General features: G+C 49.4%; 2 protein-coding genes across 5 annotated transcripts; both read left to right on the forward strand.

Annotated features, from left to right (window-relative positions):
- Nucleotides 1-1012: 1012 nt before the first annotated feature.
- Trem1 (triggering receptor expressed on myeloid cells 1) lies at nucleotides 1013-12538 on the forward strand. 4 transcript variants are annotated; one of them, XR_009227355.1, is made up of 6 exons: nucleotides 1616-3647; nucleotides 4954-5310; nucleotides 6551-6746; nucleotides 6958-7010; nucleotides 10570-11327; nucleotides 11916-12538. XR_009227355.1 is itself a non-coding variant. In XM_046450786.2 (5 exons), exons 1-5 carry the CDS (start codon nucleotides 1568-1570, stop codon nucleotides 10695-10697), a joined length of 774 nt encoding a protein of 257 aa, XP_046306742.1. In that variant the 5' UTR covers nucleotides 1013-1567; the 3' UTR covers nucleotides 10698-12538. The 4 variants fall into 4 exon arrangements, 3 of the variants coding, with proteins under 3 accessions (XP_046306742.1, XP_058437377.1, XP_058437378.1); XM_046450786.2 differs by lacking the exon at nucleotides 1616-3647 and adding an exon at nucleotides 1013-1607 and having other exon boundaries at nucleotides 10570-12538; XM_058581394.1 differs by having other exon boundaries at nucleotides 10570-12538.
- A 1792-nt stretch (nucleotides 12539-14330) lies between these two features.
- LOC124096750 (triggering receptor expressed on myeloid cells 3-like) lies at nucleotides 14331-24343 on the forward strand. The gene is made up of 5 exons (XM_046450746.2): nucleotides 14331-14556; nucleotides 15570-15923; nucleotides 19592-19707; nucleotides 19814-19933; nucleotides 20027-24343. Exons 1-4 carry the CDS (start codon nucleotides 14424-14426, stop codon nucleotides 19925-19927), a joined length of 717 nt encoding a protein of 238 aa, XP_046306702.1. The 5' UTR covers nucleotides 14331-14423; the 3' UTR covers nucleotides 19928-19933; nucleotides 20027-24343.

The following is a 24343-nucleotide window of genomic DNA, read 5'->3' on the forward strand; positions in this document are numbered from 1 at the left end:
GACAGTGGACATCATGAAGCTAGACTCAGCACCCTGAAACTTGACCCCTGGCCTCATTTGAATGGCTTCTCCTCAATAAAAGGAGTCAGCATGTGCTCTCTCTTTCTCTCTCTCTCTCTCTTTCTGTGGACCCTTAAGGTCTGAGGAGCTGTTACAGGACCCCAAAGAAAAAGATACCTCTGTCTCTTTTGGGGTTATTTTGTGCAGCCCAGTTCCCCTGGAGTGAGCCTGAGTGTTTTAGTCGTGAGGAACATGACAGAGCATTATCATTGTCACTAACATTTTAGGGTGGACAGCCTAGTGGCACTCTACAGAGGTGACGGCAGCAGAGGGGGGTCAGTTGAACTACAGGGAACAGCACCGCCTCCCCTGGTGGATGTTAGAGGCAGAAGCACTCTCCGTCCTGCCAATAGTTCTGACTGAGAACCTTCAAGGTGAAGAGCACCCCCTCAATGATTAGCAGACACACAGAAGGAAATAACGATTTTTTTACTTACAGGTCCCAGTGGGTATGGGGCATGCCCAGAGGCCCCTCACATGCAGGCCAGGGAGTGAGTGGAGAGAGATCACAACTTGTGGACCAACACCTTTAGGGGTCTTGGGCAGGTTTCACTCAGGGATTTTTAAAAAAAATATTTATTTTTTAGTTGGAGGTGGACGCAATATCTTTATTTCATTTTTATGTGGTGCTGAGGATAGAACCCAGTGCCTCACACATGCTAGGCAAGCGCTCTACTACTGAGCCACACCCCAGCCCCTCACTCAGGGAAATGTAACTGCTGCCATTTAAAGCAAGCAGGCCTGAGTCCTGGGAGGTCACACTGTGATCAAGTGGTGGTAACAGCGACATATCTGCACAAGTCCAGTGGGCCCAGTGAAGTGGACTGTGTTCGGCTGTCCCAAGGAAGATGGTCACTAGGAGGAAGTTGTATGAGTCAGATATCTGGATCCACCGCTTTGAGGAACTGGACACAGTGTCAGAAGTGACTAAGGCCTGCAGCTGGATTGAGAAAGTGAAAACTGTATTTAAAATGGATGTCGTGGCAGCAATTATAATTGACCACAATTATTCTCACAATTTTTTGCAGGGGGGTACTGGGGATTGAACCTAGGGGCACTTTATCATTTTATCCCCATCTCTTTTTATTTTTTATTTTGAAGCAGGGTCTTGCTAAGAGTTACTCAGGGCTTAATTAAGTTGCTGAGATTGGCCTCCAGCTTTTGATCCTCCTGCCTCAGCCTCCCATGTCACTGGAATTACAGGTGTGTGCCATCGCTCCCAGCTCACTTAAGTTTTGTGAGGCTGAGAAGGTAATTACCATGGGTCTTAGAGAAGAGGAAATTGAGGTTCAAAGAAGCTTAATTGAATCTTGGGCCGTGGTCTCTGGATTCCTCATTGACGTATGCAACCAGAGTCAACAGTGATGGAACAAAGCATCTGACCCGGAACCTTCCAGGAATGGCCTCATGTCCTGTTGAGCAACTTTCCGGAGCCACTGTGTCAGGGTGGTGCCTTATAACTGACACAGGAGCCCACAGGGGCAGTTGGAGCTGGAATCCCTGAAGGATGATGCTTTGGGGGCTACTGTGGACGCTGTTTTTTTCAGGTAAGGCAAGGGAGAGGTGCGAGCAGGTGAGACCTCTGGTTTGGACCCCAGGAGACCTTCTCTTTTAGAAGCACCAGAGCACCCGGCCACCCAAGACAAAGCCAACCAGCAGTTAAAGCAGTCTGAGCTTCTCTACCCAAGGTCTGCAGGACCAGGAGAACGCACAGGTCTGAGCACAGACATCAAAGAAGGGTGAAATTAGGGAAGAAAGATGTTTCTGATTTTTTTTTTTTTTTGGGCAGTCCTGGGAAGCGAGCCCAGGTCCTCATGCATGCTAGGCATCTGTGCTCTCCCACTGAGGTATGTCCCCAGCCTCCCTGTGCATTTTGCATTTGGATGTCAAAGACAGAAAAACCCTAGATGAAAATAATGATAGAGGAAATCTAACTCGGGTACGATCAGAAATAATTTTGTCTGATTTTGAAAAGCATTTTTCTCTTTTTTAAATTAGTACTTTTTAAAAATTATACAGAAAATTGGACTTTATGTGTTCCATCATGGTGCTTTTAATGTGGACATCTGTTAACTCAAAAGATACCATATATTTAACAAGTATTTCCTGGGGCCTACTGTGAATCAGCAAATCTGCTACTGCTAAAGACACAGGTGGGAACAGAAGCAGCCTGGAGCCCCTTCTCCAGGAGGTTAGGACCCCTACTTTCTTTTGCGTGTTGGGGCTGGAGGGCCCTGTTGTGCACGCTCAGCAGAGCTGATACATCCCCAGCCCTACGGGTCTCTTACAATCTGCAGAGCATTTGGGGCGTTGCTGGTTCTTCCTCCTAATCAACCCGAATAAGACAGGGGAAATGACAAGACTTTAAAAACAAGTTTTGCCTTGGGAAGAGATAGAAGCCCAGGGAGTGGCTGTCTCTGGGACCTATTGAGCAGGGTCAAGGGCAGCTACCTGGGGGTGCTTCCTTTGGATCTCATTGGAGCTGGGACTGTCACCGAGGCGAATAGGAACTGGTTTCTCATGAACCAGTGCATTTGCTTTTATTTTACTTATGTTTTTCTGAAGGACAACTGGGAGAAGCAGAGGATTGAAGGTTGGGTACTTGTGAGAGAAAAAAAACAGAGCTGTATATTTCATTATACCCTACAGGGATAGGTTAGGGGTTCACCCCAAAGCCCCTCCCAGCTAGATGCCCATTCATCCTTGGGTGGGGATGCTGTAACTCCAATCAGACAACAGTGTTGGACAATGTAGCTCAGAGGCTTAGCACACACTGCGCTGACTCTCTAGGTTTGAATTCTGACTCCATCCCTTATTGCTGTGGGACCTTGGGCAAATCACTTAGCTTCTCTGTCCCTCAGTTTCCTTATCCATAAAATAGGAATAACAGTGGCAACCTTATAAGTGATGAAGATTAAGTAAGATAATGCATTTAGCATATAATACTTGGCAGATGGTAATTATTATTATTGGTATTTTTTTATTAGTGTGTTGAAAGGGTTTCCTTTCTTGTGATGGGGTACAGACTGCTTTTGAGCATATATTTCTGTCTTCTTTCGCAAGAGGTGGTCAAGTTTGTAAAAAGAGTGGAAATCCATCTGTAACATTAATGTGGGAAGTTAGGTCTTCCCTGGTGGCAACCAGAAGTTGGAGTTGATGTGTCTTTCACAAAGTCCAGCACAGTGCCTGGCACAGAGAAGGCTTTCAGCCATAGTTCCATAAATGAGGAACTAAACTTGGTTTAAGATATCTCTCCACCTCTGCTCACCATCTTTTGTGGAGGGTGTTCCTGGCCAGGGTGCATAGACATTGCATGGGAAAACCTTCGAAAGGTTTCCTTAGAAGTGAATTGGCCTTCAAGCTCTGCTTCACCTTCAAACCCCCAGGAGCCCCTGAGGAGGGTCTTCCTAAGGTCAGGTTGAGATAGGCAGGGCCTCAGGAGCCTGGCCTGGCCAACAGGGAAGGTAAGCACTTCACTGAAAGGACAACTCTTGGCGTTGTTCACCGCGGCACTCCTGAACTATCACGGAGGATGAGAGTGCCAGGAAGTGCAGTCATGGTGTTGAGAACCGCGGTGGTGATTGCAGGTAGGGGTGGCCTGACCCACGATTTGCCCCGGCATTACTGTCCAACCTGTTCCTGGTATTCCCTGGAGCAAGGTGTCTCCAGGCTTGAGTGGACACACTGTGGTCCCTTAGTGAACCACAGAGCCCCGAGTGTCCCCCTGGAAGCACAGACAGGATCTTCTGCACCTCCATCAGCAAGCCCTGCTTGGACTAGAGCAGAAAAATCACTCTTACTGTCTCTGTAAACCCGGGGTTCTCAAACTCAGCACTCCTGATATTTTGGCCACTGTCGCTTTTCTGTACTTATTAGATGCCAGCAGCATCCACCTCCATCCCTGGTTATAACAACAGCAGTGTCTCCGGACATTGCTCAGTGACCCTGGGGGGAGGGAGGAGGACTTGTCCCCAGTGGAGGAACAACGCTGTGTCTCCTTGTCAAAAACAGGAGGAGGGGTCTCTCGGCTGGGGTACTGGGGGAGCCTAGGGGTGCAGTTTTGGAGCACCGCTAAACTCAAGACAGGTAACACTGTTGGCTCGCTCCCTCGGCCTCCGGCCTCATTCTCGGACAGCCGTTTCCAAGTGGTAGAAAGACGGCAGCGGGAGTTCCACAGCCCGCATTTTCAGCCCGGGCCAGAAGGAACGTCCCCCCTCCCCATAGCCGCAACAGTCTCGGGGAGGATTCTGATTGGCTCAGCTGATGACCAATCAGTGTGGCCAGGGCAAGGGGGAACTTTTAATTGGCCAGTTGGTGGGGCTGTGCTTGAGAACGTGGGCGGGCCCATGGGTAAGCCACTTAAGAGAGCTGCGCTACCCAAGGAAGGGAGAGCGAAGGGAACTGTGGGTTCCCCTGTCCACTGTGTCCTCAGAATAGCCTCCTCCCTGTTTGTTCAATGGTTTCTTGAACTTATCTCTTTCCCCTGACTTAGCTGAAGTCCTCAAGCTTCCTGGAGAATGGCTCTCTGCTGGTATCATGTCTTTCTCGCCTCTCTTCACCCCATGCCCCTCTCTATACCCTCTGCCATGCCTCAGCCACCATGATCTCTGTACAGTATCCCTTGTTCTGGCACTTACTTCCTCTCAAAAGGATCATTTATCAAATTGAATTTTCATGGACTCTGCTCAGGGTGGCTCTTGTTGTAAAAAACAAAACCCAACACTTCGTGGTGGAGAGATTAGTGTCCAGTGTGGCTTAAAAAGAAAGATGCCTCTTCTCCAGAGGCCTCAAGGACCTCATCTGAAAAATGGGTGGTTAGACAAGAAAACGAGCTGGCTCCTTTTCTTTCCAAACTCTTCATGACAGAGACTAACTGTGTTTTCCTGCTTATAGGACTCCAAGCTGCTGCTCAGTCAAAAGAGGAAAAGTATGTCCTACAAGAGGGGGAGACCCTGACAGTGGACTGTCCCTCCAACAGGAAGTATGCCTACAGCCAGAAGGCTTGGCAGAGGTTGAGGAATGGGGAGGAGCCCCAGACACTGGCTGTCACAGAAAGATCTCAGGGGACACTCAATCAAATCCAGGTGGGGAGGTACATTCTCAGAGATGACCCTGCGGAGTCCATGTTTCAGGTCCGAATGATCAACCTTCAAGTGGAGGACTCAGGACTGTATCGGTGTGTGGTCTACTATCCTCCTCCCAAGGAGCCTGACCTCCTGTTCCATCCTGTCCGCCTGGTGGTGACCGCGGGTGAGTGACCTGGGAGTGGATGGATGTGGTGGTGTCACCAGCAGAGCTCAGGAGTCCTAGCCAGCCAGCGTTCTCCCAGAAGCTCCTTGTCTGCTCTGTGAGGCCCTCAACAGGCATTTCACACACAGCAAGCAGAGGCTTCTAAGCATGGATTCCCTTTGGGTTGCAGAGCCTAATTTAGGGTACAGTTATGGGAAGTGGGGTGCTATAAAAGGTGAGCAGTAGATATGGGAGAATTTACTCCCCTACCTCAGGTCTCCACTTAGAAGACATGTCCTTGGGAAGCCTCCTGTGACTTCCCTCTCCTCCTCCCAAGCTTTTAAAACAGTGTACCCCAGGCCTCCCAGGGAGTGTCAGCTGTGTGGGGGTCTCCTTTCAAATACAGATCCTGACTTGGTAGGCCCAAGGTGACTCCCACTTGTCGGGAGCATGTCTGCAGGCTCACTCGGGGTCCTTCTGTGGACAATATGATCTCACGGGGGAGTAGTGACTGGTTTACTTATCTGTCTCCCTTATCAATCTTCAAACTCCTTGAGAAAGGGCCTGTGCCTTGTTGGGCTCTCTGTCCCCAGCAACTAATATTACATGAACTAAGGAAGACAGAGGAAAGGAAAGGCAGACAGGTTGAAGTTCCTAGCACTAGGGGAATTCTAAGCCTAAGACATGGCACATATGCAGTGGATTAATACAAGATAACTTATTCTTTTAAGTTGTCAATGGATCCTTATTTTTATTTATTTGTATGCGGTGCTGAGAATCCAACCCAGTGCCTCACACATGCTAGGCAAGCGCTCTACCACTGAGCCACAACCCCAGCCCACAAGATAACTTTTAAAGTAATATGTACTTATAAGAGGCAGAGTGAATGGGATACAATAGAATAACAAGGGAATTATTCTTGGAAAAAGGAGGGGCATATAGATAAGTAAAGAAGAGCAGGCACGTACATTTCCAATAACCCAGATACCCTGAGAGCTCCTTTCTCCCTCTCCCTTCCTTCCTCCTTTCTCCCCTTGCTTCCTCCATTTCTCTCTTCCTCCTTCCTATCTCTGACTGAGGCTAACCTTATACTACATTTTTGGTTTTGGCAAAGGAAAACCTTGCTTCTTGAAAGGTTACTTTCATCTCCCCCTGTGGCTCCATCTACTTGCCATCTATTCATCCATCCATTCATCCATCTATCCACCTACTCATCCATCCATCCATCCATCTATCCATCCATCCAATGTGCTTCTTGCAGATCCTTCAACTAAGCGTACTTCTGACAAGAATTCTACCCCTAAATTGGCTCCTACTACCATCCGTCCCACCACCCTTCCTACCACGAAGACCCTGAGAACATTCTATACCAGCTCCAGAACGGTGGTCCAATCCCTACCCATGTCAACAGCTGTCATCCCCCCGAACACCACAGTCAACCCCACAGATGCCATCAGGTATGATTTCCAGGCCTTGGGACTCCTGGTTTGGACACCAAATCCTTTGTTCCCTAGTTCATGTGCTTAGAGGATGTGGTGGAAGAGGGATGGGGGTAGGTGGGGAGGGTGGGGCAAGAGTTGCTTCAGTCTGGGTGGAAATTCCCAGGGAAGGAAGTGGGTGGTGGTAGAGTGAGGAGGAAACTCTGAACAAGGGTGCCATTTTCCTCAGCTCACCCTCTTCCTGCCTTGGACAACGAAGTGACGAGGAGAGGAAAATCCCAGGTGATCCAGTCTAATAGTGCAATGGAAAAAGCACTGTGAGTTAGGGACCCTGGTTTCTTGTGTCAGGCAAACTAACTGTGTGATTTTGGGCAGGTCAGGACCCTCTCTGGCTTCAGTGTCCTGTTGGTACAGCAGGCATGCTAAAAAACTGGAAGGGATCATGTAGCTCCATAGCAGCTCTAGGTTATGATTGTCTAAAGCATTTGTCTTTGTCTTATTTTGTTTGATTTTATTTGCTTTGTTTGATTTTAACACTGGTGTAAATATTCTACCATAGACCAATGGAATGAAAATTTCTGGAGGTGGGTCCTGTCTTAGTACATTTAAATTATTTTTTCAGGAGATTTCTAAAGTGTAGGTATGTTAGTCAGCTTTCTGTGACTGTAACAAATACCTGAGGTAATAAGTTTATAAAGAGGAAAGGTTTATTTTGGCCCAACGCTTTGGAAGTATCAGTCCAGGATTGGTTGACCTTATGGCTTTTGGGCCTGGGTTGAGGCAGTACATCACAGTGGCAATGCCTGGCAAAACCTTATGATCAGGACATAGAAAAAAAAAGGAAGAGAAAGGGGTTGGGGGTCCCACTCTCTCTTTCAAGGGCATGACCTTAATGACCTAAACACCTTCCACCAGATCTCATTTCTCAAGGTTTCCATGACTTCCCAATAGTGCCAATGTGGGGACCAAGCCTTTAATACATTGGACTTTGGAAAACACCTCAGATCCAAACAATAGCAGCAAAGAGCAGCTGAGTTGGCATGAACACCTTGCTTTACAGTTGTTATTAAATGCTGATTTATCTTAGAACGTGTTATCATTAAATATTGAATTAACAGAGAAAGAAATATTCTTCCATATTCCCACTGATGATATGTCTTTCCCCCGTCTTCTCACCTGATCCTCATTCTCGCTTCATATTTCACATGGTGCTAATTCTAATTATACCCATTGCATCATTTTCCATGCTCCGATTATCCTTCAATGTTGTTACGTAGTCTTCCTCAAATTAGAATTTCAATGGGCACATACTTTTCTGTCCATTGGAAAAATCATCAAGAACCTAGTCATTTGCCTATTCTTAGTCATTGATGTTGTCATCAGAAAATCATTTATTCAAACAAAATCATTCTGCATCCACGTCTTATGGATAAATGGTCTTCCAAACGATCGGACAGAATTTGCAGGTGATCCATAATGCATAAGTGCCACCGAAGGTTGCCAACGTGGGTTTAGTGTTGTAACAATATTCCTGCTGGAGCTGGGGCCATAACTCAGTGGCAGAGCGTGTGCTCAGCATGCGCAAGGCCCTGGGTTTAATTCTCAGCATCAAGGAGAGAAAAAAATTCCTGGTAACCATCTTCACTTCTTCATTAATGTGGACTCCTGCTCCAGGAAGATAGAGACAGTGATTTTTCTGTTTAATGTTGGGACTAAATTTATTTCCTCTTTACATATCATTACCACATTACCCATGATGCAGTGTGTGTACTAGGTAACATATTTCCCTACTTTCTTAATTTCTACATTATTAAAAGGATTACCCATAGTCTGGAACTGGTTAACTTACAGGATGTAGGTCAGCTGGAGATCAGCTACTCAGTTTCCATTCTTATGAGAGTGGGCAATGACTTATTTATCTTCCTCCTTATGTAGTTTTACTCACACAGCCTGAGTGCCTGGTACATAACAGGTGCTCATTTATGCTTTGTGGATTAAATAAAATAATCTAGTGTGAGTTAACGCTTTTCTGTCTTCACTACTTTTACTTTTCAATAGGTAGAGAATGTGGGCATCTTTGCCCATATTCCTAGAAGAGACTGTACCTCTTTTTACCTGTTAACTCTGTTAACTAATATTAACTGTTCTGCTGGTCAGAAGTCACCGACAGCTGTTTGAGAAAGAAGGAGTGGTTAGTCCCGGTGACAGAAGAGTGGAGGCCCCAACCTGGGGGTGGTGAGGCCCTGGAGGGGGGGATCCGAGCATCCTGTCTCAGGGTTACTGTGTGAGGGACAGGCTGTAGGAAAAACAGTCCTGTTCAAATGTTTTAGGAAGTGATCACTGGCAGAGCCACTAAGGAAGTGGGACTGCAAAGGGAAGAAAATAAGTGAGGTTTCACAGGGACAGCTTTGGTCTTTCAAGGAAGGTCTGGGTGACACAGAGGTGTCCCTGTGCTGGAAACCTCAAGTATTGATATTTCTGTATTCACAGTCACTGGGTAGAGGGGCTCTAAGCAATGAGCGGGGCCCATGAATTCCCAGGCACCCCAGGGCTCTGGGGACTTGTGTGCAGCCTCTGAAAGACATGAGATGATGGTCCAGTGGAGGTGGGTGCCCCCCAGGATCCTTGGGCATGAAAACAAATAGCTCCAGGGTATCAGGCAGAGCCCTAGGGAGGGAGTGGGGTGAGTGAAGCTCAGAAACCAGGGCTCTCTGCAGGAAGGCTCTACCAGGGCAGAGGCTGGCATCCTGGTGGGTACCGTTGCAACCACGAGGCAGACGCTGGCTTCCCTGTCCCCAGGGCCTGGCTGCTGGCACGACTGGTTGCTGAACTTGACCAGCATCCTTGGGAACGCAGTCCCAGGTGATACAGGACAAGGTGGAGACTAGGGTGGGTGTCAGCATAGATGGGCAGTTTGCCTCTTGCTGGGGTGATTCTGTCTGCTAGTTTGTACATCCAGTTTTAAGTTTCGAATGGATAATGTGTGCTGGTTTGAAAATTATTGCTTTGTTTTATTCCTTAAATGTGCTCAATTCTGTTTCCTGGTGATTTTTCTGTGGTTTTGTTTTTCAATTTATTTAAATTTTCCATCCAGGGCTGGGGAGTGGAATTGAAGAAAGATTACTCTTTCTTCCCACTGTTATGAAACAGATAGTTATGAAAGAATCCTTGCTTTGCCCACAGGGCTGCTGATTCCCTTAGATGTTAAATTCTTATATAATATTACAATGTTCTCTGGCCTCTGTTCCGTTGTTGCCTCTTCCTCCCCTTGTCCCTGTGTCTCAGCGGGTAGAGGACTTGCCTTGACATCTGCTTCCAGATCTGCTGATGGGATGCCCCTGTCCCTGCTCTCACTGGGTCTCTTTCTCATGATATTTACTGATGTCTACTTGGGACTTGTAGAATCATTTTGTTAACATCTAGACAAATCCGGGATTGGATTTTCTCTAGGATTGGATTCTTCTTGATTTATAAACAAGGAAACAGGCTAAATGCAGGGGGTGGAGGTGGAGGTGGGGGGAGGGGAGGCAACCATCCCAGGAAGCAGGCCACGGTGCTGAGGACAGAGATGAGCCGAGCTTTCCTGGCCCGGGGCCCTCTCTCTCTGCCGCATCCAAGGCAAGATGAAGCTCACCTGGGCGTGAACCCTATACTTTCACTAAACATGTTTCTAATGGGTTGTTTTAGGGAATGGAGCGAAGGGCTTTGCATAGGGCCAGACAGTCTGGGAAGCTGTGGGAGGAACTGAGCGGATAAGATGGGAACATGAAGGAATGTCTAAACCCTTGAGTGTGGGGTCCTCATGGCTGGTGGCAGTGCTCTCTCTCTCTCTCGCCCACAGGCTCCCTGTGTTCAGCATTGTCGTTCCTGTGGCCTGTGGAATCCTCATTAAGAGCCTGGTCTTCACTGTCCTGTTTGTTGTCACTCAGAGGTCATTTGGACTCTAGACCCAGGAACCCACGACAGTGACCCTGACCTCCATCCATGTCCACCTGGCAGTTGTTGGAAGCCAAGTGGAGAGGGACCTGAATCGAAAATGTGCCCTCAGGTGATTCCTAGGCCAGGATTGCCCGCTCCCTGGCCCTGTCCACACGGATCACCCTCAGAAGAGAAGACGTGACTCCCGGCAGGACCCAGCTCTCCATTCCATCCGCAGCTTGGCATGAAATCAAGACAGAGTCCAGTGCTTTCCACTGCCCTCTCCTGCGGGGTTGTGAGGTTCAATGGGCACAGCTGAAATTGCTGACCCGTGTCCTTACCCTGGACTATACAATTTAGGCCACATGGACAGAACTTAGAAGCATCCTCCTTCCCCCGCCACTGGAGCGAGCCTCCCTCTCTCGAGAATCAGATGCCTGGTTTCTCTTTTCATCGTGATTGTCCCAACATTCCTACCCATGGAACAAGGAGAAGAGAAGATGCCACGGTGGGAATTAAGTAACTGGGAATGAGAAAGTGACGCTGACGGCTCGTCCTGGGAAAGCACAGGAGACAAGATGGGCGTGTAGGACGATGGGTGGATGGAACCCGCCTTGCCGGGTGCGCTTTGTCTCTGGACCCTGAAGCTAACCCATGAAGGTGGAAGTGTATGTGACCAAGGTGAGGCCACGCGAGTCACACCTAGTGGCAGGAAGGAAAACCAGACTCTTTTGCTGAGGGGATCCATAGCCATGTGGAGAGCAAGGAGTTCTGCCTCTCGTCCTTGAATCACATGAGGGGCAGTCATGGCAGGGTGATAGTAGCCCACCACTGAGGCTATGGAGGCTGTCCCTGTGGGCCCCTTACCTCTCACTCACCATCCTCCTCCATTTGGTCTGCACCCAACTCCCCTGACGGCTCCCATGCTGTTTCTGGGACCCTCCTACTGTGCCCCATGAAATAGGTATGCAGGCCACCCACGTGTGTCCCCCAGCCTCATACCAGGACTTCCTATCTCCTATCTTTGGGTTCTAAAGCAAAAGGGTCCTTCCAATTCAGCAATGGTCAAGGTCATTTTCATCCTAAAGCCTCCAAGAGCAAACACACCTTGCCACGTAGCATCTGTCTCACGCCAGAAAAATATATTCCTATAATCTCCAAGACTTTCCCCTCCTCCTGTGGGGGAAAAAATACCTAGTTCTCAGGTGCATCCTTCCATCCCATGAGGACCCCCTTCTAATGAATATTGCACTGTCTGAACCTACCCAGGGATGGCACTGACCTCAGAGATGATTTCTGATCCCCCAGTTTTGAGTCCATTTGAAGGGGTGTGAGTGGAATTCAGTTCGTCCTGGAGCTCTGGCCAGTCTGCAGAGAAGAGAGAAGGACTTATCCAGAAGTTGAGCATCTCATCTCCTTCCCTGTCTTGAACTGAGCAGCTCAGATGCAGCGACTATGTGACACAGCGTTTGCATCCTGAGGTGGCTGGTCTGGGACCTGCATTTTAGCAGTTTCGATGTTGCTCCAGTTTATGAAGGTGACCAAAAAAAAAAAAAAAAAAAACAGGTCGGGGTGGGGGGAGACACTGTAATTAGATGCTGTCCAGAAGAGGCAGGACACACTGGAGCAGTGTTGCCCAAATGGCATCCCTTAAAACACCTGCATTGCATTATCTGGAAGCATAAGACACATGCTCAGCTTCCGGGGCTCCTGCGGACCTGTCGCATCATAGCATACAGTTCTCTTCATGCTTCTCAGGTTTGTTTCAAAGAAATCATAATGCTGTCTGTTAAACACCATGACATCCAGTTGCATGGCCTGGTGTGCTGTGTGAGTCATTGAATTACAGGTTAAGTTGTATTTAAGTCCAATAAATGATGTTTGCCTGGAAAGTTCTGTGCACTACATTACATTGGAAGACAAGCTGTCGTGCTGGACACTCTCGAGTGCACACCTGGGAACCTGCCCATGTGGGTGATGTCAACAGGCTCTGTCAGGCACCACCTTCTGGCTGGGTTTAGCCAATGGGCAGCAGGAGAGGACAGCAGAGGGTGGGAAGAGATGAGGCCAGGGAATGGCATATGTGTTTGCATTCACTCTGAAGGTTCCCTCAAGCCCCTCACCAGATGGCCACTAGCTCCAAGTTTAGGTGACTGCTCCATCCTCTCACCCTGCAGATCTGTAGGTGGTGACAGCTCACTATGGCCGCCAGATTCAGCTACTGCAGCATCCCGAACTGGCTTCCTCAAATGCCCGTATCTTTATTAAATGCTCCTTAGTTTTTTAGTCTCGGCGAGCCTTCTGCTTCTTGCTGGAAATTTGGCTGACAAAACGATACCGTGTCTGGGTTTGAGTCCCAGCTCTGCATTCTTGCAGTCAGTATGTCTGATCTGGAGTGACTCCATTTTCTGGGCCTCAGTATGCCTCATGGCCTCTAAGGACACAAGGCCACCTAACCAATGTCAGTGATGGTTGTCAAGACCAACAATAGCATTGTACTTGGGCTATCATGATAGCAGAGGGATTGCAGAGGGAACCTGGGAGCTCACAGGGTCAATGAGGAGGCTGGAGAACCAGGTTTAGAAAATCGGTAGATACCAAGAGGGAAGGCAGAGCAGAGGCCACAGCTGGGATTAAGCAGGAGATAATCTGGTGATGTTTCTCTGGACACATGAAGTCACCAGCCACTTACTATATGCTGTTCCTGGACTCCGAATGCTTAACTTGCCTCCGTGTAAGTCATCTCCCACGGGCTCTGAATCTTGAATCAATCCAGTTCTCAGGATCTAGAATCCTGGGTGAAATCATGCATTTTGCTGAGCTTAGGTCAGTGCCTGTGGGCATGTCATAGCTGACCGGAAGAAGTGTGGGAGGAATATTTGCCTTCCTACTTAACAGGAGGGGAAGCAGAGGTCCACAGTTCAGGAAAACTTATGCATTGGGCCACATTCACCTTTCCAGTAAAGTATTTGGTGCCAGAGAGTCAAAAGATGACAAACATCCATTGCATACTCTTGCAGCACTGACTGGATTAAGTGAGAGAACTGGAATAAATGCCCAGGGCCTCCTCATGGTCATTCACCTGTCATTATTATAGCTGTGGTGTCCGTGTCTATGCCCTGACTGGGTTGCTTGGGGAAGTCTACATCCTACACAGGGAGAGCTCAGAGCAGGCCTCAAGGTGCATCTGACTGCAAACGGGGCTTTTGCAGGCATGGTCTATTTGGACACCTGCCTCAGAGTCACTAAGGCTGCTTGCTACCATGCAGACTCCTGGGTGTCTCTGCAGGCCTGCCAGCTCAGAGTCCTGGCATGTGTGTGTGTACCGCCAGGCTTCTGGAGTGATTCAGCCACCTCCCATATCTGAGAACCACGGTGTGGAGTAAGTCTGGCGAAGGGGTTGTCATCTGAAAGCTCAACCCAGGCCTTAGAGGGTGGGCACAGTTTGGATGCCCAGTGTCATTTCAGATGGGGACTGTGGTGTGCGGGTTGGCGGGATGTGGTGGGCGGTGGCCAGTTGATAGCAGTGTTTTGGTGACTAGAGGCACAGAGTGGAGCAGAGGGGGGACCCCACACGGACGGGGCTAGACTTGCTGTGGTGGAGAACGGGGAGCCGCTGAGAGTTTCGCAATACAACTGTGACATAATAGAGGTAGGAAGGACGCTGTCTCTTCACCTTCTGCTTTTTCCTGGGCTGTTCCCTTGTTACATTTCCCTCAGGGTTTCTCAATCTGAAGAAACAGCAGCACCTCTGGGGGACAACCGTAGACACCCCCCATGGGGCAAGGTCCTCCTGCTGCTAGAGAGGCCCTGGCAGACAGAAGACTCAGGGAGAAGGACAGGATGCAGGGGGCAGGCCAGCAGAGGTGGCCACCGCTGGGGCTGCTGCTGCTGCTGCTCTGTGTCTCAGGTAAGGGCAGGGGGGTGAGGGGTGGGAGGAGCAGCTCGGGGCTAGGGGCGGAGACCATCTGGAGGAATGCAGCGGCTAAGAGGAACTTTCTCTCATTTCTTTAGAATGGACTGGAATGAGATCAGGGCCTGTGCTAGAGATAGGTCAGGGGAAAGGAAGGCAACAGACGCAGAGCACGCTGGTCCGGCAGGGACTGTGCCATAAGACAGGTTGGAGGTTCTTCTGGGGCATCTTGAAGTTGAGGATGTGATGTGGAGCAGCCAAGCCATCTCCCAGCACCACGCTGGCATCCCGGGAGATGCATAGAAATGCAAAGCCAATCTCCCTTTGGAGGAACATGTTCAGTCAGGAGGCAGAGGAAGCATGCAGAGAGGAAAAGGTAAATAAGCACCAAGGGCAGAGTAGCAAGAGGGACACAAAACGGAAATGGAAATCACTCTAGCAAGGCTCTGAGAAGGAAGGTGGAGTCCGAGCTGCGATCAAATCCCATCTCTACCACTTTCTGACCTCAGGCAGTTCCCCTAACCTCCCCGAGCCTCAGTTCCTTCATTTGTAAATAGTGCCCAGATACAGGTGCTCATTTTGTGGATGGCGAGTACATCAGAAAGTTGCGGGGCTGGGGATGTGGCTAAAGCGGTAGCGCGCTCGCCTGGCATGGTTGCGGCCCGGGTTCGATCCTCAGCACCACATACAAACAAAGATGTTGGGTCCACCGAAAACTAAAAAAAAAAGAAAGTTGCCCTAAGAATCAAACAAATAACAGATGGGTGGGAAGCTCTTGGCTCAGAGTTTAGGGCATAGTAAGTGCGTAATAAAAGCTATGGATGACGACGATGGTATCACCAGGTTTGGGGTGATGCGTGGTATTGAGGGCCAAGAAGGGAAAGAGGAGAGTGTCAGCAGGGACTGTTCTGGTGGGCTCCCCTCTGGATCAATGGAATGGAGACAAGTGGAGAGGGTGGAGGACTCGGCTTCTTGGGGACACCAGTAAAGTGCGGGACTCCTCCCTCTAGGGCTCCAAGCTGAAGGTGAAAGTGAGGAGCAGAAGTGCCTACAGGAGGGCAGGAACCTGACCGTGACCTGTCCTTACAACATCAACAAGTACGCCTTCAGCCTGAAGGCCTGGCAGCGGGTGAGGAGCGACGGCCACCTGGAGACTCTGGTGATCACGGAGACTAGAAATGCAGACCTAAACCTGGCCCAGGCTGGGAGGTACCTGCTGGAGGATTATCCCACTGAAGCCATCATCAAAGTCACCATGACGGGGCTCCAGAGGGGGGACGCGGGGCTGTACCAGTGCGTGATCCACCTCACTTCTCAGAACCTAGTCATCCTGCACCATCGGATTCGGCTAGTACAGTGCAGTGGTGAGCATCAGGGAGACCCAGGACTCCCGGGGGAGGGTCTCCTCAGGCACAGAGGGTGGGCTGGGACCCTATCCACCACGAAGGCTTGCTGCCCAGAGAGTAACGGGGAAATTCCAGACCCGAAGTCAGGGCACCTGGGCCTTCCATTCTCTTGCTTTGTGACTTTGAGACTCAGAAACACAACTCCTCTCTGGGCCTCAGTTTTCTCACCTGTGAAACAAGGAAGTTGGACGAGGTGAACGAAAACACCACCAGACTCTGTGGGAAACTGGCAACTGGGACTTGCGAGGTGCCAGGCTGGTCTGGGAGAGCTGCTGTCTCTCAGTGTGAGGGGACACTCCAGAGGGTAACTCACCTGGTCCTTTGGCAGACAGGTGGAGCAGCTGGGCCCCCACAGGACTCACTGGATTTTCTTGTCCCTGGAGAATCTGTGAAATGGGCTCAGTTTGACAGTAAGGCACTGTCCCTTTTCTCAATGGACTTAAAAAGTAGTAGAGAGCACAGTGAAGGGCCTTTCACCGCCCTTTAGTTGCTTCTTGTTGGCGAGGACACCCCTTTGTTAAAAAGCCTGTCAGCCCACATGGGGACATGGCATGGGAGGGGGTGTCCAACGCTTTTGCCTCAACCTTCTCAAGTGACCTCCTTTGGAGCTGTGGTTTGGGTGGCCTCCACCACCATGGGGTCTTGCTCTTCTGCCAGCCTGAACATATGACTCTCAGGACAGGATTGGGTCCAAGTCACACGTCTTAGGATCTGTAAATAGAGTTAGCAGGCAAAGGGAGGGCATTGCAGGTAGAACCTCAGGAACAGAGTCAAACAATTCCTCAAAGCTTGGAGCATGCCGTGGACCCAATAGTTAACAAAGGGTTCTCATAGTTAAGCAGCTCCATTGCCCTAGACTCAGGAATATTTTATTATTTCGGCCGTAGTCCTTGAAAACTGTCAAAGAACTGAAACTACAGTCTTTACAAGGGAAGTGTGACCATTGCAGATTGCCTGGTGACAGAAGGTTCTGGATCCTTCTTTGACTTGAATATACCTAGTGAGCTTGGGCAAGTCCCGCACTATTTCTAGGCTGTAGTAAACTGGTGGGGCTTCTTCACTGTGATACTCAGTGGCTCCAGTGTTTGGGTTCCTCTGTATTTATTGAGGTAGGAGACACAAGGGCCCTACATTCACACTTGGCAAAGTTGGCGGCTCTAGGTGCCAGTGGGTGGATTGCTGTCCTTTTAACTTTTTTTTTTCAGCTCTGGGGGGTCAAACCCAGGGCTTAGTGCATAATAGTCAAGCACCCTGCCACTGAGCTACATCCCCAACCCTATTATTTTATTTTGAGACAGGGTCTCACTGAGTTGCTCAGGCTTGTCTCAAATTTGCAATTCTCCTGCCCCAATCTCCTGAGTGGCTGGGATTATGGTGAGAGCCATCGTGCCTGGCTAACTCAAACCTTAATATTAAGACTGGAGAAGTGATTGAGAGTGACTGAGCCCATGCTAGTCAATAAGAACTGTATCAAGCTTAACACAGGATAAACCAAAACATAATTATTTCCCTTAAACCATAAATAACACGGAGTAACATTTTGATAGCAGCTTTGCATTCCTTCTCTCCAGTAATTAAGGAAACTTTAGGCTAATGTGGTGATGGAAATGACATCTTGCACAGATTGTCCTTGCCTAGAGGAATTGCAGTGGGAAAAAGATAGAAGCCTCCACAAAGGACACCTGTAGTGATCGCTGAGGTTGTTTGGAGATCGTAAGAGAGTCAGGGACTGGGTTTTTGTTCAGCTAGGTTAAATAAATAGTTGGGGGTTTCTTTCTGGCATGCTGTTGAGCCCGCCTAAAGGACACTCCTCCATGGACAGTGGAGATGGCTTCTCTATTTATTCTTCAGCTTGTGAGGTGGGGGAGGACACAGCAGTGACTGAGCTCGGAAAGAAACCTACGTAATGTGAGGCTGTTGGGAGGTGATGGATGTTGTCCCCCCAACCCCACTTGGGAAGTGAATATGGTGTGGGGATTTGAGGGGAGAGAAAGGTGGGCTGCAGAGGGCATGAGGAGAGAGCTCCCTGCCCTCCCTGATCGACAAGATCCATCACCAACCGGAAGTAAGTCCAGGAGGAGGTTCTGGGCGTGGGGTGTGGGTTGGCTGGACTGTGATGGGCTGAGTGGGGGAGGGGCTGAGAGCTGAAGAACTGGCCAGGTGCCCTGGATGAGGCTCTGAAGGCTGAGAGCAGCAGGGTGTCACACACATACACAGGCACAGGGTTGGGAGGCCCGGGCCTGGGGGCTGGCTCTGTTGCTCTCCACTATGTGACTGTGGACACCCCCTGTCCACCCTGTTCCTTGGGAGGGTGGATTGGTGGTGTTGAACCCCCCTACCTTTGGCCTTCTGGGACTCTGTGAACCTTTTCCCCCAACCAGTGTAGCTCCGTGGAACAGTGGCTCAGCCTGTAGGAGAAGAAAGCTGTTCCAAACACCTTGGAGGTCCCTCCCCAGCTCAGAGGAAGTCAGCCAGGCTGGGTGGACAGCTCAGGGTATGCTGCCCCATCTTTGTCAATCATCGCCTGGCCACCTAGTAGGGGCCAGGTCTCAGTCAAGACCCTGAAGAGCTTTGATCTCTTCCAGAGCATGGTCCGCACCAGACAGAACCAACCCCCAGAGAGTCCAGATTTGCTGTAAGTTGTGTGTGCTGAGGATCACTGCAGAGACCGAAGCAGGGCAGAGGCACACCCTGAGCTTAGCTGGGGCCCTGGGCTCACCCCCACACACACACACTTGTGGACTCCAGAGGGTCAGGCTGGACCACCCAGAGGGCTGCCAGGGGGTCCTGAACACAAGCAGGAAGAATGACCTTCATTTAGATTTCTATCCCAAGGCCCCACCCAAGCCTTGGGTGCTAGTCTATCAAGGTGGCATCCAGCAGCCCCAGAAGGAGGGGAGTCAGAGGAGCTCAGGTCAAAGGGCTTTGGGCTTCGGTACCCCTGTGGACAAGGGGCTGCACCTAGGAGGGGTGGCCTCCTGGCTAGTGCAGTCTGAGCAATCGGAAGACTCTGACTTGGAGCTAAGGAAGGCGTGAGAGAAGCCCTTCCTTACAGAGCAGCTCTAAGCACCCCACGAGCAGAGACCCTCAGAGCCCTGGGTGGGGTGGAGCCAGAAACCTCAAAGGTGACAGAGGAGTTAGAAACGGCAGAAGGGAGGTGGGGTCTGATGTTGGAGAGAAGAGGGAGCAGGGGGTGGAGACGCACAGGAGATGTGCCCTCTACAAAGCCCGAGGACTGAGTGGAGTGGAGCAAGTGGGTGAGGTCAAGCAGGACAACACATTCAGGTCACAGGGAGCCTTGAACGTCTGGCAGTCATGCCCTTTGGGCTGTAGGTAACTGGAAACACGAAGGGCCTCCTTGGGCTCCTTGGTGGAAAGGGAGATCAGCACAGGGCAGCTGTGTGCAGGAGGTGGGCTGGGGGCGGGGCTGGGGGCGGGGGTGAGAGCAGGGTGGAGGCTGGGGAAGGTGCAGACCTCATCTGCACAGGGTATAAAAACCTGCTTGGCGGCTCTCGTAGCCAAGAGGTGGGACGCAGGGGCCTTCAGCGCTGTCCACTCAACGGACACCCACCCTTTGTGTTCAGGAGGGTCAGGTAGAGGGAGTCACGCTTGCCTTTGACCTGCAGGACTTCTGGAGCTGCCTGGTGTTCCTGCTCTGATTTTTGTGACCTGTGGAATCATCTTGAACAAGGGCCTGGTGTTCTCAGTCCTGTTTGTCTTTCTCCGGAAGCCCAGGCCTCAGGTACGTGGCCAGACTTAAGGTGAAATGAAGGCAGGACCGAGACACCTGCTCCAGATGCTGGGAAGGGTGGGGTTCCCAGCCCCTGTGCCCTGATTTCTCTTCTCAGAAGGTCTTTGGTCAGGGGGCAGGGCCAGCCCCTGGGACAGTGCCAGGCGTGGGCCAAGATGCTGGGATCGATGCCAAGCGGGCTGAGCGGGTCCCACAGGATGGGAGGAACTGACAGGAGGTAAGCAGCCCCTTTCCTCAGGGAGGCTGGACTCAGGCCTGGGCTGGCTTGAACGGTCATTTCCAAATGCTGTTCATCTCTCTTGCTGCTCAGGTATCCTCAGCACAATGGGCCCCAGGGAAACCTCCTCTCCGGAGGCCACCCATTCGCCTTCCTGCCCTAGTGACAGCACACTCCATGCACAGTTCAAGGGAAAATGGAAGGCTTCCTGAAGTCCCGCTGTGAGCTCTCTGCTCAGCACCTGTCCCTCCCAGAGGTGGAAGGAGCTATTAGCAGAGACATCAGCAGGGACCACGGGACAGCAAGGCACTTGGGCCTTGAATAGAGCAACTGGGACTCACAGAGAAGAGTTCCCCTAAGGACCTTGCATCCCTCCCCCTACAGCCCTCCAGAAGTCCTGCTGGGGACTTTCTGGACCTTGGGTGAAACTTACGCCAAGACCCTCACTCTGCTGGTATTTTTTTTTTTTAAATAAACTTATTTCCAGAGCAGTTTTGGGTTCACAGCAAAATTGAGGAGAAATTGCAGAGTTCCCATATGCTTCCATGCTGTCCCCCCTCAACTTTCCCCACTCTCAAGGACCCCCTCAGAGAAGTGCATTTGTTATGGCCAATGGACCTACATGGACTGCCGAGGTCCGTGGTCCTCATTTGGGTTCTCCCTTGGCTCTGTGCCTTAATGGCATGTACCCACCATTATATCCCATGGACGAGCTTCTCTGTCCCTGAAATTCTCCACCTATTCATCCTTCCCTTCTGGTCATTTTTAAGCCAAAAAAAAAAAAGTTTATTCTGAAAGAAGCTTCAGTAATTAGCACAGGGAAGGAGGAGTCCATTTTAAAGTGAAGCTTCCTTCCCAGACCCTTGGATCTGAGCCCCTCAAGGGACAGAAGGGACAGGCTGGCTTGCTTCCTTTGCTTTGCCATCTCCACCTGCCAGCTGAGGCGTGGGGAAGCCAGGCTGGAGCAGGGGAGAGAGGAGGAAGGAGAGGGGAGGTCTTCCTATGCCCCATGGGGTTCGAGCTGGGGTTCCTTCATAGGGCGCTGCTGTGGGCTCTTTCACCTGTAGAGTCCTAGACAGGCACATGTGTCTCTTTCCTGGCCAGCTGCTCCTGCTCCTCCTTTGGCCCCCAAGCCCTTTACAGTCCACTTCTTATTTTCTTCTGTGGACATCTGCAGCACCAGGCAGCCTCTTTGGGCAAGATTAATAGCAACAACCTGAGCCCATTGCCTCACAGATGTGTAGTGACATCCAGTCCTCGGGGAACACTCACCCACGAGTCTCACGTGGCCCTGGTGGCTCCCGTACAGCTACCATCAGACTAGCTCATCACCTGCTGCCCCTGCCTGTCAGTTTTAGAGTTGAGTCAGACATAGTGGCTGCCTCTTCCAAACTGCAGGGGACACTGGACAAGCTCTCCAAGTCCTGACATTGAAGCTTGTCTCCCTGGGCTTGAGGTAAGGGATGTGTCCACTCCCCCATCCCCAAGGATCACAGCAGACCAACAGCTGTCTCCTGAATCCTCTTCACAACTTCATGCCCTTGAGGGTAATAAGGGTTAAAGCAACAGCAACAGAAAAAGAGTTTTGCTCCCTCCCTGCTTTGCTGCCCACCAGTCCCCACTGATCTGGAACACAGCATCTATTTTCTTAGGGCTTGCATGAGTTAATGTTCACTTGAAGACAACAAAATACAGTCTACTTATTTTAAGTAGAAGGGGATTTTTACTTATTTATTTTGGTACTGGGAATTGAACCCAGAGGTGCTTAATTACTGAGCCACATCCCCAGTCCTTTTTAATATTTTATTCAGAGACAGAGTCTCCCTAAATTGTTGAGGGCCTCTCTAAGTTGCAGAGGCTGGCTTTGAACTCACAATTAGAAGAGGATTTTTTTTAATACATGTTTTTTTTTTAGTTGTAGTTGGACACAATATCTTTATATTTATTTATTCATTTATTTTTATATGGTGTTGAACATTGAACCCAAGGCCTCGCCGGTGCTAGGTGAGCGCTCTACCACTGAGCCATAATCCCAGCTCCTAGAAGGGGATTTTAAAAAATAGAGTATTAAATGGTTTACAGCATCAGATCCAACCATCAGATCTGGGAATGACTCCCACAGCCGCACTACAGCATGGGACTATTAAGGGGCTACCAGCCTGGCATTAGAGGAATCTGGAAATTTCCCCCAACAGGAACCTGCTGGCACAGCACTGGCTGTAGAAACAGTGCAGACTTGACTCAGGGTTTGCTGGCAAAATGTGTGCCTTCCTTCCCAGTTAACTTGGCCCCAAACTTTAGTCTCGTGTGAATGTGTTTGGTGGGTGGAGTCCAAAATATCTGGAAGCCCAGCTGCCAGTGAGTGTGAGAAATGATTTTGCAGACTGTTGGCTGAAGAAAAGCCCATGAGAGGGGGTGAGAATGAAAGTCAAGTCCACAGCAAGCACCCAAAACGATCACAGTTGAAATGGACAAAAAGATAGTTCAAACTTCAGAGTTTTATTGTTTCTTGTATGGTCAATGAAAGACAAATATAATTAAATGGAAAATAAACATCCACTCTCAGTCTTATTATGCCAAATAAACACTATTGTTCATTTATAAAAGTCATAATAGCAAGGTCCCAGTTACCCAAAATAGCACATTGGGCACAATGTGATATATAACCCTGGAGGCATAAAAAGAGACAGATGCAGAGGACGAATTCCTACTTTTCCTGTTCCAGGATTTATGACACTTTTCTTGGAAACTTCGTGGTGTCTGAGAAAATGACTTCTGTTTATCACCAGTCTTCTTTAATCTATTCCTGGGGCACCTACATGATCGCTAATCAGTCAGTGACGTGGCAAAATTCAGCTTCCAAGGCGGTCACGTCAGTGAAAATTTTTCCATTTTAGCATCCCCAAAGTTTTTGAAAACTTGTAAAACTGGAAATGATTGCTTTTGGAGCCAAGGGCAGGTCTTTTAGGATAGAGGCCAGTCTTCAAGGACTGGAGTCCTCTTTGGGGCTTGAAGGGAAGCGATCATCTCATCTATCGCCTTGACCTAAAGCCCCTTGCTGGCTTAGGACTGTCCATCTGTCAAGTGTCCTGGTCTGTCTCCTGTCCAGGCTCCCTCAGCCCAACCATTCCTTCTACTGAAATTTGCTGGGAACAGAGCCAGATGTTTGGCACTTGACTCAGGGTTTGCTGGCAAGTGTGGAATCTCCTCTTCTCCTACGTGCTGTGCACTTGGGGAGAACCCAGTTCCTTTCCCAGGCTGGCCCTCTGCCCTCTCAGTCACATAATAAAGGAACACCTACCTGCAGGAAGATGGGAAGGTAAATTTCTTTCTTTTCTTTTTTTTTTTAAAATAGTATCTATTTAATTTTTTTAGTTGTAGTTGGACACAATACCCCTTTTTAATTTGTTTTTCTGTGGTGCTGAGGATCGAACCCAGTGCCTCACACATGCAAGGTAGGCAAGGCAGGCGCTCTACCACTGAGCTATAGCCCCAGCCCCATGGGAAGGTTAATTTTAGTGCAGGTGAATGTGCTCTGTTTTAGATTTTTTTTTTTTTTTTTTTGAGATGAGGTCTTGCCACATTTTGCCAGCCGACTCCAAACTCCTGGGCTCAAGCTATCCTCCTGCCTCAGCCTCCCGAGTAGCTGGGACTAGAGGTGCACACAAAGTGCTGTTTCGGCTTTAGCGGTTTTTGTCTTTTTTCATGACCTTCAAGCTCCCAAAACGGAGTCAGCATACTCCTTATTTCAGGGCCTTCATTTACCTGTGGAAATTATTTGCACTTGTTCAGTTTAATGTGTTTTTAAATATTTCCCACCTTCACCCTCTGGCTCCACTCTGCCCGTTCCTCCCTCCTTGGCATCTTTATTCTGTACATCTTTTCAATCCACTTTCCTAGACTTACTTACACTTATGTAGATCCTTGAACATTTATAGAATTAATTTTGTGGCTTTATTTTCAGACAAATTTCACTCAACTGTATTAAAAAAACTGCAAATCAAAAGAAAAGCTGTCCTGCATACCCATCTTGCACACCATCCTTGTGTCATCTGTCACCATGAGAGTGGCTTTGTGACTCTGTCAATAGCAGTTGATGGTCAAGTGGAATCTAGGAGGAAAAGACAACAGACAGGAGAGCAGTAGGGAGACTGTTAGAGGAGAAAGGGACCCAGGGGGAGAGGAGGAGAGGGGAAGGTTAGGGGGTGGATAGATCAAAGTATGTTCACTGCATGTATGAATGTTCCACAATGAACCCATTCTTCTGTGTAATTGAAATGCACTAATAAAATTTTTGTTCTCAAATTTCTATGCTGTCTTTCCCAGCTGTGGGGGAAAAAATAAAATCAAGACTAGTTTGTCTCCATGTGCAATGCATTCCAACATTTCTTTATATCACATAAATTGTAC

Source organism: Marmota monax, unplaced genomic scaffold, assembly GCF_021218885.2.
Source record: "Marmota monax isolate L192 unplaced genomic scaffold, Marmota_monax_Labrador192_F-V1.1 WCK01_AAM20220418_F8-fsc00127, whole genome shotgun sequence".
Lineage (NCBI taxonomy): Eukaryota > Metazoa > Chordata > Mammalia > Rodentia > Sciuridae > Marmota > Marmota monax.

Excerpts from the sequence above, each read along its gene's own strand:
- Trem1 (XM_058581394.1), top strand. The coding sequence starts at position 3,593 with ATGAGAGTGCCAGGAAGTGCAGTCATGGTGTTGAGAACCGCGGTGGTG. Across the intron at positions 3,648-4,953 it reads AACCGCGGTGGTGATTGCAG|GACTCCAAGCTGCTGCTCAG; the intron begins GTAGGGGTGGCC and ends TCCTGCTTATAG. Across the intron at positions 6,747-6,957 it reads AACCCCACAGATGCCATCAG|CTCACCCTCTTCCTGCCTTG; the intron begins GTATGATTTCCA and ends CATTTTCCTCAG.
- LOC124096750 (XM_046450746.2), top strand. The coding sequence starts at position 14,424 with ATGGGGCAAGGTCCTCCTGCTGCTAGAGAGGCCCTGGCAGACAGAAGA. Across the intron at positions 14,557-15,569 it reads GCTGCTGCTCTGTGTCTCAG|GGCTCCAAGCTGAAGGTGAA; the intron begins GTAAGGGCAGGG and ends TCCTCCCTCTAG. Across the intron at positions 19,708-19,813 it reads TCCGGAAGCCCAGGCCTCAG|AAGGTCTTTGGTCAGGGGGC; the intron begins GTACGTGGCCAG and ends TTCTCTTCTCAG.